This window comes from Gymnoscopelus braueri (genome assembly GCF_963280865.1).
Source record: "Gymnoscopelus braueri genome assembly, contig: SCAFFOLD_102, whole genome shotgun sequence".
Taxonomy (NCBI): Eukaryota; Metazoa; Chordata; class Actinopteri; order Myctophiformes; family Myctophidae; genus Gymnoscopelus; species Gymnoscopelus braueri.
Window position 1 is genome coordinate 8623 of NW_027660486.1, and position 16801 is coordinate 25423.

Below are 16801 nucleotides of genomic sequence, written 5' to 3' on the forward strand. Positions count from 1 at the left end.
TCCAGTGGCTTCGCCCTTAAGCGAGTGCCTCACGACCGCGAAGTTGCCGGTTCATCGCACACTTGATACAGATTCATTTAAGTTGAATTGCAAAAAACATGACTGCATCAATGAATACATGTACAAACGGTAAAGATAACCCGAAATGCTTATTTGAGAGGGTATGAAGTATGTATGACATACTTCATTCTGAAAATAGCCGATCTACAATCTCAAAACCTTTCAGATAGCAACGTTCTTTCTGAGCTTGTAGATCGGCTGCTTTCACTAGTTCACTTTTATCTTCAACAGACAACATCAGCCTGGACAAAGCTATAGCACTATAGGTAGTGTTGCAGCCTGTCAATCCGAAGGTTGATGGTCCGATTCCTGTTAATGGCAATAGGTTGAGATGTCCAATCAATCCATTCTGCTTCCATCTCTCTCTCTCTTCAATCAATTATGTTTCTGTGTCTCTCTCTCTTCAATCTATTCCGTTTCCATGGCTCTCTCGCTCTCTCTCTCTCTCTTTATTCAATCTATTCTGTTTCCATGTCTCTCTCTCTATCTTTCTCTTCAATCTATTCCGTTTCTCTCTCTCGCTCGCTCTCTCTCTCTCTCTCTCTCTCTCTCTCTCTCTCTCTCTCACTGCCTCTCTTACTCTCTCTCTCTCTCTCTCTCTCTGCCTCTCTCTCTCTCTCTCATCATCATGTAGATCAGCTACTTTCACTGGTTTCTGTTCCGAGGAGACGTACAATTTTGGTAGATGGTTAGGGAACCAGTGATCTAGAGTAGTCAGCAAAACAGAGGCCTGGTCCATCAGGGACGGAAAGACTTATATATATCAACAGACACTACAGGGTTATCATATCTATAGCTCAATGAGAAGAAAGGCAGCCCATGAGTCCGGAGGTCACTGGTTCGATCCCTGTCCCCGACGATGTGTTGAGGTGATCATGATTTGGCATTCTTGGGTTTACACATAGTGTTTCTTGAGGATAGGCTTAGGCGTTGTTTTACTGAGGTTAGGGTTAGTGAGGGTTTAAAATGCTCATTTGTTAATTGCATGGTCTTCTTTCTCTCAAGTTCATTCTTCTATGTTTCTAAGGCTTATTGTGCATATTACTTATCATTGCTTCTTTCTTTTTTCTTTCTCTATTCCCTGGCCCCGCTTATCGCTGCTTGCAGCTATATTTCACTTTGTTTTTCTCCCCACAGAGTTGAAAGGCCTATTGCATGGAATACGTTTCCCCTCTGAAGTTAAACTAAGTTGATAAACATCCACTTCACATCTCGTGTGAATGTTTGTTGAATGTTTAGGCTATTCCTTCAGTATGACTTTTGGGGCTGTTATTGACATGCATTACTAAGGTCTTTATATGTGACAAGAAATGCAAAGTTAATTAACGCTGCAAGCAATGATGACCGGGCCCTCGCACCTCTGTCCACGTTGGAGAGAAATATAAACCAATCAGAATCGGGAGCAGAGCTAAGTTACTCTAATGAAGTACAAAGATTTTCAACCGAGTCCAGTGAGACGACTTATGACGCTGTACGACAAATTGTTCAAAAGTTACGGCTAAATATAGGAACTGTCAAATATTGACCAATCAGAAGAGGGGGCGGAGCTAAGTAAAAACAATGAAGAACAACTGTGATCTGAGTCCAATGACACCACCCAAAAGTCTGCATGGCAATCAGCTGAAAAGTTTGGATCTGACCATTCTGCTAGGAGGAGTTTGTTAAAGTACAACTTGTAGAAATGCCTTGAAATGCACAAAAACGCCACTATAAATTCAAAATGAGACACTTTTGTAAGTCGGGACATGATATAGATGTGTAGACATTTTATAGGGGGCGCTATTGAGCCATTAGGCCAAGCCCCTTTTTGAGACCATTAAAATACGTATTTTTTGGCCAGTTGTGATGTGTGTGCAAAGTTGTACAACTTTTTGAGAATGTTTAGCGCCTCAAAAACGTGATTAATTATTGCAAATCTTTGTCATTTCAATAGGGCTTCGCACTGGTGCAGAGCTCGGGCCCTATATTAATACTAATTAAATTAAGTCCTCGCAGCACTGTCCGTGATACAAGTCTGGCAATCAGCTGTAAAGTTAGGCTACATAGCTTAAGCAATTACAACCTGTCCCTATTGGCCGTATAAGAGCACCTAGCAAGTTTGGGAAGTTTAGCATGGTGGGAACTGGAGTTATGGCTGGTTAAAGCCCAGGCAATAGGAACACAGAGGGGGCAGGCCTTAAGCAATTACAGCCTGTCCCTATTGGTCGTCTAAGTGCACCTAGCAAGTTTCGGAAGTTTAGTATGCTGGGAACTTGAGTTATGGCTTAAAGCCCAGTCAATAGGAACACAGAGAGGGGCTTAAGCATTTAAACCCTGTTCCTATTGGCCGTCTAAGAGCACCTACCGGAATGAGAATCAATGTCTCTGCAGTACCGGAATTTCCAGCGACGATCACTGTCATTTAGAAAGAAAGAAAGAAGAGCACATCATTCCTCAACATGAATCTTACAATTGCAGTCTACAGTCTCATGAATTACAAAGAAAAATAATGGGTCAGTTTTGAAAATTATAAAAGTCTCTTACCTTTTTGACCTGATACAGTAGTAACACATTCAGAACATGAAACACTTGAAACGTATTGTTCAGTTCTTATACACCACTGAAAACACATTTAGATTTTATGAATCAAAAAATGTATTATTTCCTAACATAAAAGGGTAAAATCTTATTTTGTTTGCTCAACAGTGGGGAATATTGACTGTCTAGTATTCTGTTGTAAATGTTTCAAATGATGGCACTGGTTAGCAGTGGCATATATAAAAAGGTTATCTGGCATTACCATTCAACATCAAAAAGTATCTTGACATTTGCTGGGACGTTTTTAAGCTTTCCAAACTGCTAGAGTGCTGGCAATGAGTTTTGAAATTGAAATTGATTGATTGCCATTTTTATTAGGCAAGCCTCTGTTTATAAATTCCTATGTTTATATATCATCAGCCAATCAAAGGATACAATACAATTTGTAACGCAAGTGACAATGTATATTGCATTATCCACATTTTCTGTTCAATTTGCTAACTTGTAAATCAATGTACAGCATGTTGCTTGTAGACAAAAGAATGTTGATTCACACACACATCATTATTAGGTCCATGTTGGTATTGTGTGTGTTTAGACCAGAGCATACGAGCAGAGCTGGAGCGGTGTGAGACTAACCCTTTTAACGTAGCGGGAGTGGGTTTATAAAAAGGTAGGAGCGAACTCGGAGCAAGGACCGCCCGCCGCTTCAAGCCACTCCGGTCAGGGAGACCGGACCACATGACCGAACCATATGCACCACATATTTTGAGCATGCCCGGCCGGTCGCACGGACAGACACAAATAAATCCTAATTTTTCTGTAATCCACACAGTAGGCCTCTGTTTATAAATTCCTATGTTTACATATCACCAGCCAATCAAAGGATACAATACGATTTGTAACGCAAGTGACGGGTTTTGGCTGAACCACACTCGCCATTCGAATCCCCCCCCCCACCCCTCTCTCTCAAACCTGGTGATTAACCATTAACCCACAGGAGGATTTAAAATTGTCCGTCTCATTAAAAAAGACAATGCCTACATAAAAAGGAAACTTGGATGGCGAGTTTTGTGTTGCTGTCCACGCATTTGTGCCAAAAGTGTCACAATCTGGTGGTGTGGTGAGAACCTACGGAGCCCCTGAGGGGACATTACCAGGTAGATTGTTTTAAGGGTAGGTACATTATTTTAAGAGCTACGTAGATTATTTTAAGGGTAGGTACATTATTTTAAGAGCTAGGTAGATTGTTTTAAGGGTAGGTACATTATTTTAAGAGCTGGTGGTTTATGTTTTCTGGTATGGAAAAAAAAACATAGGCTATAACATTTATTTTTTAGGAGATGAAAATATTTTTTAAAAGGGAAATATATATTTTTGGAGGGGATAACATTAAAAAATCAAGGCTATAACATTAATTTTTTAGGAGATGAAAAAGTTTTTAAAGGGGAGGATATTTTTTAGAGGGGTTGACATTTTTTAAAAGGGGGATGATTTTTTTTTATTTAGGGAATATCATTTTTCTTTCCATTTTTTTTTTTTTTTTTTTTTTCTTTTCATGCATGACTTAAAAAAATACTTTACCTATCTTGAAAATAAAACCTCTCCTTTTCAAAGTCGTGCGCAAGACTTTGAAGTTGTGCGCACGACTTTGAAAAAGCATTTTATTTTGAAGGAGAGGCCTTCCGTCAAAGGAGTTCCGGTAAGTACGTCCCTTCCTCTTTGACCAAATTTGGTCACCAGATTTTCAGTTTCCACCACGGAGGAAATAGCTGGTCAGCTAACGTTCATTTGTTTACAAGGAAATTATTGTAAGTGATAATGTGCTCTCATTAATCTACCGCTATCTGGGAGAATGAATGAATGCGTGTGTACAGCTTGCTTACTAACGTTAGCCATTATGCTAGCTAACGCTAACATTAGCACCGTTAGCTCCATGGGTAGCACCCAGCTAGCACTGGCACTCAACGCCAAACCCACTACATTAATGTACGTTGCCGATCATATTTATGTTGTATATGGAGTGCAGCGTTTCAAAGTGATTTCATTCTAGGGAGAGAATGTCATCATATTGGCTAGCAGCTGACAGGTGCAAGCTAGCATAGCTGAGCTATACGTGTTCTATCACATGAATAACGTTGACATCGAAAATAGCAGATCTACAAGCTCACAACATGTTGCGTCCGTGACGCGCTGTGAGCTTGTAGATCTGCTATTTTTGGGGCCGACAACGTTGTGCGATGTAGCATACCTACTGTAGCTTATTGAGGTGTTGTTGCTATACTGTACTGTACTTGTAGGTTAAAGAGGTGTTGTTGCTATACTCTACTGTAGATGTAGCTTAATGAGGTGTTGTCGCTATAATGTACTGTACCTGTAGCTTAATGAGGTGTTGTTGCTATACTCTACTGTACATGTAGCTTAATGAGGTGTTGTTGCTATAATGTACTGTACCTGTAGCTTAATGAGGTGTTGTTGCTATACTCTACTGTACATGTAGCTTAATGAGGTGTTGTCGCTATAATGTACTGTACCTGTAGCTTAATGAGGTGTTGTTGCTATACTCTACTGTACATGTAGCTTAATGAGGTGTTGTTGCTATACTCTACTGTACATGTAGCTTAATGAGGTGTTGTTGCTATAAAGTACTGTACATGTAGCTTAATGAGGTGTTGTTGCTATACTCTACTGTACATGTAGCTTAATGAGGTGTTGTTGCTATAATGTTCTGTACCTGTAGCTTAATGAGATGTTGTTGCTATAATGTACTGTACCTGTAGCTTAATGAGATGTTGTTGCTATAATGTACTGTACCTGTAGCTTAATGAGGTGTTGTTGCTATAAAGTACTGTACATGTAGCTTAATGAGGTGTTGTTGCTATGATACTTAACATTATTATTATTATAATGATGTACTGTGCATGTTCACATCATGTATACTTTACATTATTATTATTATTATTATTATTATTATTATTATGATATACCGTGCATGTTCACATCATGTATACTTAACATTATTATTATTATTATTATTATTACTATTATTATTATTATTATTATTATTATAATGATGTACTGTGCATGTTCACATCATGTACAGTATACTTTACATTATTATTATAATGATGTACCGTGTATGTTCACATCATGTTTTTCTTTTTTTACATGTTGGACAAAATAGCCAATTTTTCATACATGTGTTTGGTGAGGTGGAATGCTGTGCGACTTAAGTGGAGGAATGGGAAAAGTTAGAGGACGACAGGATTAAAAAGTTGCACTCAGCATAACTAGGTTGAAGGCCAAATTCTCACATACTGTACATTCAGCAGTATTAGGGATGTGTTGTAAACACATTGATTAAAATAAATTAATAAATAGAGTGTAATTGTTTTGTATTTGATTTTAACAAATGTATCCATTGTATAGTTCTGATAAAGCAATAATTCCCTTTTCATACTTTTCAGGATTCAAGCCCCAGAAGGCATTCCAGAATTGCCTACAGAACAGCAAAGCGTTTCAGGGGAGGAAGCAGCAACATTTGCACTGTAAGTTCAATTTTTCTGTTAAAGCAGCTTTACAAGACTAGCTTCACCTTGACTATAGGTAGGGTAGGGTTACAAACAACTTTGTCTGATTAGTCTATTTTGAGATTCATGTTTTTTTCTTTTCAATTCCTTTAGTCATTCCTCTTTTTTTAAAATAGAATATGTGAAATCCTCAACAAAACCGGTGATGGGAAATGCTTGGATGCCAGTTTCCAGGAAAGCCATTACATCTCTATGACTGAAAGAAGATCAATGGTCCGTATACTCGTCTCATCTGATGGAGAGCTTCGTAGAGAAGTGAGTATTCTCACACACAGATTAAGCCCATTTGTTGACTAGTGTGTGGTTAGTGGTACATTTTAACTAATGCGAACCACAACAGCATTCTGAACAATCTCATCCAGGTAATCTCGGGTGTGAACTAGGTTTAAACAGGATAGTTCAGATCATTTGAATTGGGGTTGTATGAGGTACTTATCTATAGTCAGTGTATTAGCTACAGATGATGGCGGTCAGCACACTTGCATTTTGGAGAAACGGAGAGTAGCACAGGCACTAAGCAAAGCAATTTACTGATGTGAGAGGGGCCAGCATCAAAATGTAGAATTTTAGCCATGTAAAAGATGGCCTACTTAAACAAATATCAGTTGTATGTACAATACAGGCTATTTAGAATAATTTAGCACAGCTAAAGGAGAGGGCTGTCAAGCTAAGGTAAAGCAATAAAATATGTTTGGCCCCTGTAACCCCATATCAACAAATACTTCAAACTATCCAAAAATAAATGTTAATAAAATGTCTATTGTTTTAAATTCCAACTTCAGCTACGAAGGCAAAGCTGGTGTCATCGATAGTGGATACATTTCCATGCCTGAGGGACTGTCATGGGACAGTAAGTAAAGTTACTACATTGTTACAAAACATTCCAATGTGAATCCTTCTGTAATGTGAACCATTATTGGCAACTCAGTGTTGCTGCTGGTTATTTCCTAATGTGTGCATGTGTGTTTGTGTGTGTTCTTTTCTGATAGCTTTCTCTACTTTATGATGCATGTTTCAACCCAGGCCAGGGAGGAGTCACATGAAAAAGGTAAAGCAAGGTGTCTTGGATTGAAATAAGGTACAAGTTGCCCTTCTATCTCAATCCAACTCATGTGACTACATTTAGGAGTGGATGTGCTTTTTGCAACAAACCGTTCTTGTAAACTTGGATGTTCATCTATCACCATTAGCTTGAGTTAATCCTTTTCTGCTCTTCACAGAATCAAATAACTGCAGACAAGCCTTGCCAAAACATGTGGCCACCACTGCAGACTGCAGATGGGACAAATTCAATCCAAGCCATAATCGAAGAGTTGCCGCATCTAGTGGACACTCAAGGCATGGTGAGCTTACGTCTCACAGAATAAGTTTAGTACAGACTAAATCGATTATTGTTTGTGCCTTACAATTTTTTTTGTCTTTTCCTGTCTGTAGATTTCTCTTGATTTCTTGATGTTAAATCCTGAGTGTACTGGGAGATGAACCCTGAATTCTCTGCAAAGATCACTCACATGGCCGGCCAGCAAGGAGAAGACGGGTGACCTTCGCGTCAACATACAGTAGATTTGCTCTCAGCAGGTATTCACATAGAGCTCACATATTCCGGGAGCAGTATGGGTTAGCGCCCCAGCCGTGGTCTTCCGTGAGGAAGAAGCCCAACAAACAGTTGGATCATGCAGACACATTTTTTGTAATATAACCTAATATATAAGTTGGCATAAGATATTGATAGCTAATTGCAGTGACATTATTTTAATGCTGTTTAAGGGAAGGCATGTGTGTTCCACTTACATGTGCATTCACACTCATGTTCAGTAACTTTGGACTCAGACTCAGTTAATGTGGACTCTATTTGGACTTGAGCACTACTGGGGAATTGACTCAACCTAGACTCCAGATATAGTGACTTGACTACAGCACTGGAGCTTTGGAGTTCAATTTAACCTGTTGTATCAACTTGTAATAATCTTGTTCTTTCCTCTCTTTTCTTTTCTTCTTCAGCCTGTGACAAACCTGGTGCAGTAGCTGACCGCAGCAACCACAGAGTATCCATATGTTTTTATGCTAGGGGAGGGGCATCAGTGTTCCCAAGCTTATGTGATAATAAATGGGGCGGCCTTGGCGCACCCATCTCTTTTGGGTGATGGGTGTTTTAAAGCATTTTATGTCTTCGATCTCAATTTCCCTGAAACCATGTTCCCAGGTTTGGGAGTTCATTCAGACTTTCATCTTTGACATCCCAGGAAGCGAATCCAATGCAGTTAAATTAATGAGATCTCAACTTGCTGTTATGTAGGATGACATTTTGTTAAGGTGCATGGAAGGAGCTAGTAGGCTTCCAAGATTTCAAAAATGGGTTACACCCCTGTTCAATGGTTCAAGTCATCCTGATGATAGTAAAGTACACTAGCTTCCAAGAGTTACCCCCTCCAATGGTTTGAGTCTTTGTCATGTAAGCTAAGTATACTTCAAGTGCAAACAAAAAAGTTTTTTAATTGGTCAATATTTTTTTGCCAAAGGCTTTCTGTTAGCAACATGAATGTGGGAATATATGTCAGCATAGCATGAGATAAATGCAACATTTAGCATGTAATGACTTATGTAATGAACTAAGATCTAGATGTTTTGTGGGGTAATACTATTCAACAGAGTTCAACGTGACATAAGCAATTGATAATGTAGGAAACAGCAGTCATGAACATGGCAAATGTCAAAGCACAAATGTCTATTTGTAATTCTTGTATGCACTTTTTATTTAAGCTGTCATTTATATCAATGTGTATGTATATGTGTATAAATATATATATGTGTGTGTGTGTGTGTGTGTGTAATATATGTACACACACACACACACACACACACACACACACACACACACACACACGGGACACGGTGCGCTTTGGTGGAAAACATCGGATTGCTGCTGGACGCCCTGCCAAGGTTACAACCTGACCTGACCATGTCTACAGCCAGCCATCTAAGAGGGCTTGAACAACACACCCAAAATGATGACACAGTGATGATGTGATGACACAGTTATTGCTGATGTATACATTTCTGCATAGAGTGGCAAATAAAGACCCAGATTTTGTAGGCTATACGTGTTATTTCATGTACTTAACATGATTCTGTAGGCTACATGGTTGTGATGATGAGGAGTTAAAGTGACCTATCTATTTGATGTATTTCAATAACTTCAATGACAATAGCTGTACCTTAGCATGTCAATGAATTAGAAAGATGACCCAAGACGACTCACCTCTGTGCATTCACATGCCATTTGAGGTACTTAATAGCTGCAATAGCAGAACATGACCCAAGATTATGAGACGATGATTAGCATGTTAATTAATTAGAAAGATGACCCAAGACGATGATGATTGTTAGAGTGAATCACCTCTCTTTCACTTGTAGAAGTTGGAAGTAAGTATAGAAGTAACTTATTTTTGGTCAAAGTAGTTTTTCAATTCTGTAATCTCATTCACATAATATGGGCTCCAGCAGTAGTTAAATATGGTTATACTGTATACATGCATGCATGTATGTTTTTATTCTTTTTTAATTTGTAGAAGTGATTCTATAAATAGGTGAAGCTCTCTATAAGCCTATCTAGTTTTAGTTCTCCAATAGCTGCAATAGCAGAAGCATGAGGCATGTTAATGAATTAGAAAGATGGGGGCATTACTGTATATAGGCTACTCCATTCTACATTGTATTATTACGTTGGTGGCATATAGACCTACTTAATATTATTCTACAATTTAGTGAGACTAAAAAGCGGCGCAATTATTTCAGACTAAACTTGCATTCATTAGAAAATCGTCCAGAAGAGAAAAGGGGGAAATAATAAAAAATAATAATAAAAGGCGATCTAAAAGAACTGCAGTGGCAGCCTGAGCCGACCTGGCGTTTATGTAATATAAGTATAAATATAATAATTGCGTCGCGTCATCACCTTGATATATAACTGCTAGACGCATTGTTGTCACTCAAGAAGGACGTGGGGGCGTGTTTGGGTTCAAGGGGCGCAGCCCTTCAAAATAAAATGTATCTGCGACGGTCAAAAGAGTTTTTTTTTTAGGTAAATATTTTCTCATCCTCAAAGTTTTTTTTTCAAAGTTGACTTTGAAAAAAATACTAAAACAAATTATCCGCTAAAAGAAAAAGAAAATCATCCCCCTTTTAAAAAATTTCATCCCCTCTAAAAATAATATCTTCCCCTTTAAAAACCTTTTCACCTCCTTAAAAATAAATGTTATAGCCTTGATTTTTTTTATGTCATCCCCTCCCAAAAAATATCTTTCCCCTTTAAAAACATTTTCATCTCCTAAAAAAATAATGTTATAGCCTTGATTTTTTAATGTCATCCCTTCCAAAAAAAAACATCTTTCCCCCCCTTTAGAAATATTTTCATCTCCTAAAAAAAATGTGTATAGCCTTGATTTTTTTATGTCATCCCCTCCAAAAAAATATCTTCCCCTTTAAAAACTTTTTCATCTCCTAAAAAATAAATGTTATAGCCTATGTTTTTTTTCTGATAACATCTTAAATGTTTTTCCATTCCCTAAAACATAAACCACCAGCTCTTAAAATAATATACCTACCCTTAAAACAATCTACCTAGTAATGTCCCCTCAGGGGCTCCGTAAGAACCCAAATGCAGGACAGCCAGGCAGAATAGTGTTCAAAACCCATGATTGGGAATTTAATACAGGTGAACATAAGACCTTACAGACAAAGGATGCAACACAAACAATGATCTGACAAGGACTGAGTGGAGAACAAGACTAATATACACATCAGGGGCGCAGCCATGGGTGGGCCTGGGTAGGCCCCACATAGAAAGCTGACCCACCCAATCGATTTAGCAATTTATTTATTTTTTATTTTATTTATTTTTTCCTAATAATTTTTTTGATAATAAATCGGTAAAATCAGGCAAAAATAAGAATTAAATAACATAATCCTAAACTAACCCTAACCCTAAAACCGAAATAAAGTAACAAAAAAACTGCGAAAAAAATTAACAAAATCCGCCCAAAAAACGCAAACTTTTGGTCGGGGGCGCATGCACGCTCGCTGTACCTGCTCCTGCCTTGGCCCAGTCTATCCCTTCCATTGTGTTAGGGTATTTTTTTTTACCCGTTTTCAAGTTTGAATAGATAAAAAGTACCCTTTACATTTCTTTATTGGAACGAGGCTTCATGATATCCTCAGAAATATCCATTTTAACGCAACAAAGTTATTTATCATCATCTTAATTAATTCTGATGGTCTCAAAAAAAAAATAGTGACACTTGTGGTGTTAGGGTCCGAAATGACCCGGCAAAGAAGTGTGGCTCAATTCCCCCCCAAATTGTCAATATTCAATGTTTACATGTTTGAGAGTGAGAGAGACTTGTCCTCAATTAGCATTTGCTATCAGGAGTAAAATAAAGTTTGAGTTTATGAAAAATAAATGCCTTTTTACCTTCTATGGTATACGGGTCATTTCGGACCCTAACACCACTAGTGTCACTATTTTTAATAATTGTAACACATTTTTTAAAGTTAAAAAACGAAAACAAGTATTTTTTTATTTTTTTATTTTTGGAGGTGTGTTCTAATTATTATTCTTAATTATTCTATTATAGCTAGATAACATCATTATCCATTGCCTTCATTATAGGAAATTTAATGAGTGAATTCTAACATTTTTATAATAGAAAACGAGATATTTTGAAAGATGAAACCCTAGCCCTAACCCAACATAATATTTTAAAAAGTATTTACATGGATATGAATGCATTACAAGTCAGCTATGAGGTGGGTGAAAAACAATTATGAAAATACTTATTTTTTTAGTATGTTGGGCTGATTTAAATCATGGGTCAAATTTGACCCGCTAACACCACAAGTGGATGCAGTTTTCTAACACAATGCAAGGGCTATACTAGCGTTCTGGCTGCACCACTGATACACATGCGGGCTGATTACACATAGAACACAGAACAACTAGAACAAGATCATAACATAAAAATGTGACTGTGACAAAAAGATTGTGTTTCGGACACACAGCAGTCTTTTTCTGAGTGTGGATAGGCATTTCCCCCTACCCAAAGACCTTGGTTATTATGGGAGTCAGGGCATCATCCTGCTCTCCAGACTGTCTATGATGAAACTATCATCAGAATTACCCAGAACATTACTTCAGATCCCACCCATATCCTCCACCCTGAGTACACAACGAACATGGTCAGAGTGATGCTACAGAACAACCATTTTGTTCCAGAAAGATTTTTTTGGGATAACAATTCATTTGAATTGTTCTGTAAAGAAAAAATTGGCTACAGGGTTGCATTGCTCATGGGACGGCCTTGCACGACGTGCAGGACACTATTTGACCAGGAGCACGCGCAGGCACATGCAAAGATTTAAAACTACTTTAAATTCACACCTCAACAAAGTTTACAAAGGCTTCCAACTCACACCTGGCAAATTAACATAGGAATGAGCCTAGATGCATATCAATTGTCCATTGTGTGACCTGTAGTGTAGGTGTTAAGCGACAAATACAGTGCAACCACGTTCCAATAGTGCTTGCCAAAGTGTCGTCACCACGGGGGGCGTGGCATAGTAGCTGCAGACATACTTGGGGGGGGCAATGTTAAGTCAACCTATTTATACCCCACAAAGATGTCTGCCACTACCAAATGACACTTGTTGACGCCCCCTTCAGGATTTTTGGCACGCACTATTCAGCATTGCAACACTGATCGGCTATTCTCGCTTATGCCTATTTTTTACTACATTTGTGGCCATGCATATGCACAGAATAGGGACACTAGGGTTTAAGTGGATAAAGGTGTCTCAAAGAGGCAGCCATGAAAAAAAATATTGGTAGCACTTTATAATAACTATACACTATAAAGCATTAGTTAAGCATTAGTAAATGCTTAATTCCTCATGAACTCATCATTAGTAAAGCATTATTCATACATTACTAAGCATTAGTAAACACAGTTATAAATGTTGCAACTATACACAATTAAGTATTAGTTAAGCACTAGTAAAACACTTAATCCATCATTAATTCATCATTTGTATAGAATTATTCATACATTACTAAGCATTAGTAAACACAGTTATAAAACTTTCAACTAAACACGATTTACAATTAGTTAAGCATTATTAAGTATTTACATCATCATGAATTCATCATTTACATAGCAAGTAAGTACTTTATTCATCATGAATTCATCATTTATATAGCATTACTAATACATTAATAAGCGTTTGTAAACACAGTTATAAGCGTTTTATTGCCCATTGATAACCTAATCTTTAATGTGCTTAATGATTGTATTCTCATACTTTGTAAATGATAGATTCAACATTTATAAATAGGTATTATATCAATTTACAAACCAGTTATTTATGAGTTGTTAATGGTTCATACGATCATTTAGAAAGTCTAAGTAAACACCATATACAAACCACTTGGTTGTATATTTATGCGGACATTTGTACATGGTTAGCGAGTGTGTTAATAAATGTCTTATAAACACTTATTCATACTCAATGAATGATTTATTAAGGTAGTTACTACTTGTTAGTTAAGTATTTTGCGTGAGCCCATCTAAAGTGAGGACTATCTATGCCTTATAAAGCATTTATAAATGAGATAGCGTGAGCCCATCTAAAGTGAGGACTATCTATGCCTTATAAAGCATTTATAAATGAGATAGAAGCAGTGATATAGAAAGTGCCAATATTTATTGCAACAATTGAGACAGAACATGGCCTGTGCAGTGTAAAAATAAAACATTCTTGTGCTGTATGAAAATAAACAAACAATATGCAATGCTATAAACATGTACACATGGCTGATAAATTAAATAAACATTTTACTGCATGAAAATAAACAATAAACAATATGCTATGCTATAAACATGTAAACATGGCTGATAAATTAAATAAACATTGTACTTTATGAAAATTAAACAATAAACAATCTGCTATGCTATAAACATGTAAACATGGCTGATAAATTAAGTAAACATTATTGTACTTTATGAAAATAAACCATACAGAATCTGGTATGCTATAAACATGTAAACATGGCTGAAAAATGTAATAAACATTCTTGTACTGTATGTATGAAAAAAGAAATCTGGGTTCTGCCTTCACTATGGGTATAGCCACCCTTGCAGAGCTAGGCAGACAGTTAACATCAGAAGGTAAAAACAACAACAAAAAAGGCTTGTTTTGGGTTTCTTCTTTAAATTATCTTCTTTGTTTTTTCTTATTTGTAGAACAGCAATGACATGAAATACACATAGAATGGATTTGTTAAATAGTGTTTTCCACAGTAAATATTTAAACTTTTTAACAATGCCTTTAAAGAAATGAATTAGCTTGCAAACATGAATTAAGCAGCTAAACATTCACACAGTTGCAATGATATGAAATTAACATGTACATAAACACATCCCTGATTTTGCTGGAAATAATAATATGCAAATCTCTCCCAATATGCACAAATAAATCACTTGAGTGAAAATGAAAACACAACATTGCTCCCTATAATGGCATTACAGCATTAGCTCAGAGCAGAATAGCCTATAAGCTAACATGATACACAGCAGCCTGCAGCCTAATGGCTGACAGGCTAACAGGCTAACAGGCTAGGCCATATGACTGGTACTGATTAGCAACAAACATGACGTTTTTACCACAGACAGAATACACAGTTGGGCTGTGAAAAAGGTTCTAGCAATCATGTTTCATCATTACTGAGACAATACATCACAAGGCCAGTACTTACAGACACAGCTGCACATAGCTTTGCTCTATGCTAAACAGGAAGTGAATGCATTCTGCAGGTGTTGCCAGATTTTGCAAAAAAAACAAGCGGCCAGGTCTTTGAAAACAAGCCCAAAAGAAGCAAGCAACTAGGCTCAGTTTTACCAGCTATCGGCCATTTGAAAATAGCAGATCAACAAGCACACAATGTGTCACATCATGACACGTTGTGAGCTTGTAGAAATATTGGGAAAAAAAGTTAAATATTTTCATGAAAAAATGTGGGAACCACTGGTTTAAAAAAAAACATTAGAAAGCAAGCCAGCAACTACACTTGAAAAAAAAATCCCAAATTGTTTATTACATTGTATAACATTGTCCGCCTACCTGCCCACTGTGGGCGTGGCCAGGTAAGGGATATCAATGTGTTTCCTGTTTACCAGTGTTGCCATGTCTGCTTATAATAAACAATTTGGGGCTTTTTTTAAAGGTGTAGTTGCTTCATTGGGCTTACTTTCTAATGTTTTTTTTAAACCAGTGGTTCCCAAAAATGTTCATGGAAAGGAAAAATATTTTTTGAAAATATTTTACTTTTTTCCTAATATTTTTTTGAAAATAACAGATCTACAAGCTCACAACGTGTCTTGATGTGACACATTATGAGCTTGTTGATCTGCTATTTTCAAATTGCCGATGTAAAGTGGTAAAACTGAGCCAAGTTGCTTGCTTTTTTGGGCTTGTTTTCAAAGACCTGGCCACTTGTTTTTTTTGCAAAATCTGGCAACACCTGCAGTATGCATTCACTTCCTGTTTAGCATAGAGCAAAGCTATGTGCAGCTGTGTCTGTAAGTACTGGCCTTGTGATGTATTGTCTCAGTAATGATGAAACATGATTGCTAGAACCTTTTTCACAGCCCAACTGTGTATTCTGTCTGTGGCAAAAACGTCATGTTTGTTGCTAATCAGTACCAGTCATATGGCCTAGCCTGTTAGCCTGTTAGCCATTAGGCTGCAGGCTGCTGTGTATCTTGTTAGCTTATAGGCTATTCTGCTCTGAGCTAATGCTGTAATGCCATTATAGGGATCAATGTTGTGTTTTTATTTTCACTCAAGTGATTTATTTGTGCATATTGGGAGAGATTTGCATATTATTATTTCCAGCACAACCAAGGATGTGTTTATGTACATGTTAATTTCACATCATTGCAACTGTGTGAATGTTTAGCTGCTTAATTCATGTTTGCAAGTTAATTCATTTCTTTAAAAGCATTGTTAAAAAGTTAAAATATTTACTGTGGAAAACATTATTCAGTACACATTTTAACAAATCCATTCACTGTGTTTTCCATGTCATTGCTGTTCTACAAATAAGAAAAACCAAAGAAGATAATTTAAAGAAGAAACCCAAAACAAGACTTTGCCTCCAAACAGATTTTTTATTTTTTTACTTCCTGAACTGTCTGCCTAGCTCTGCAAGGGTGGCTATATGCATAGTGAAGGCAGAACACAGAATGTTTTTCTTTTCATACAGTACAAGAATGTTAATTAAACATTTCAGCCATGTTTACATGTTCATAGTATAGCAGATTTTTTTATTGTTTATTTTCATAAAGTTAGTAAAATGTTTATTTAATTTATCAGCCATGTTTACATGTTTATAGCATAGCAGATTGTTTATTGTTTATTTTCATGAAGTAAAATGTTTATTTAATTTATCAGCCATGTTTACATGTTTATAGCATAGCAGATTGTTTATTGTTTATTTTCATGCAGTAAAATGTTTATTTAATTTATCAGCCATGTGTACATGTTTATAGCATTGCATATTGTTTGTTTATTTTCATACAGCA

At 36.9% G+C, this 16801-nt stretch overlaps 1 protein-coding gene across 1 annotated transcript in view; it reads right to left on the reverse strand.

Annotated features, from left to right (window-relative positions):
* Nucleotides 1–2390: 2390 nt before the first annotated feature.
* Nucleotides 2391–16801, reverse strand: part of LOC308081523 (hemagglutinin/amebocyte aggregation factor-like) — a gene marked incomplete at its 3' end in the record, with an annotated part of 102700 nt that continues 88289 nt past the window's right edge. The window contains exon 5 of the mRNA XM_080457894.1: nucleotides 2391–2454. Coding sequence (XP_080314020.1) covers nucleotides 2391–2454 — 64 coding nt within the window. The remainder of the gene's footprint in view (nucleotides 2455–16801) is intronic.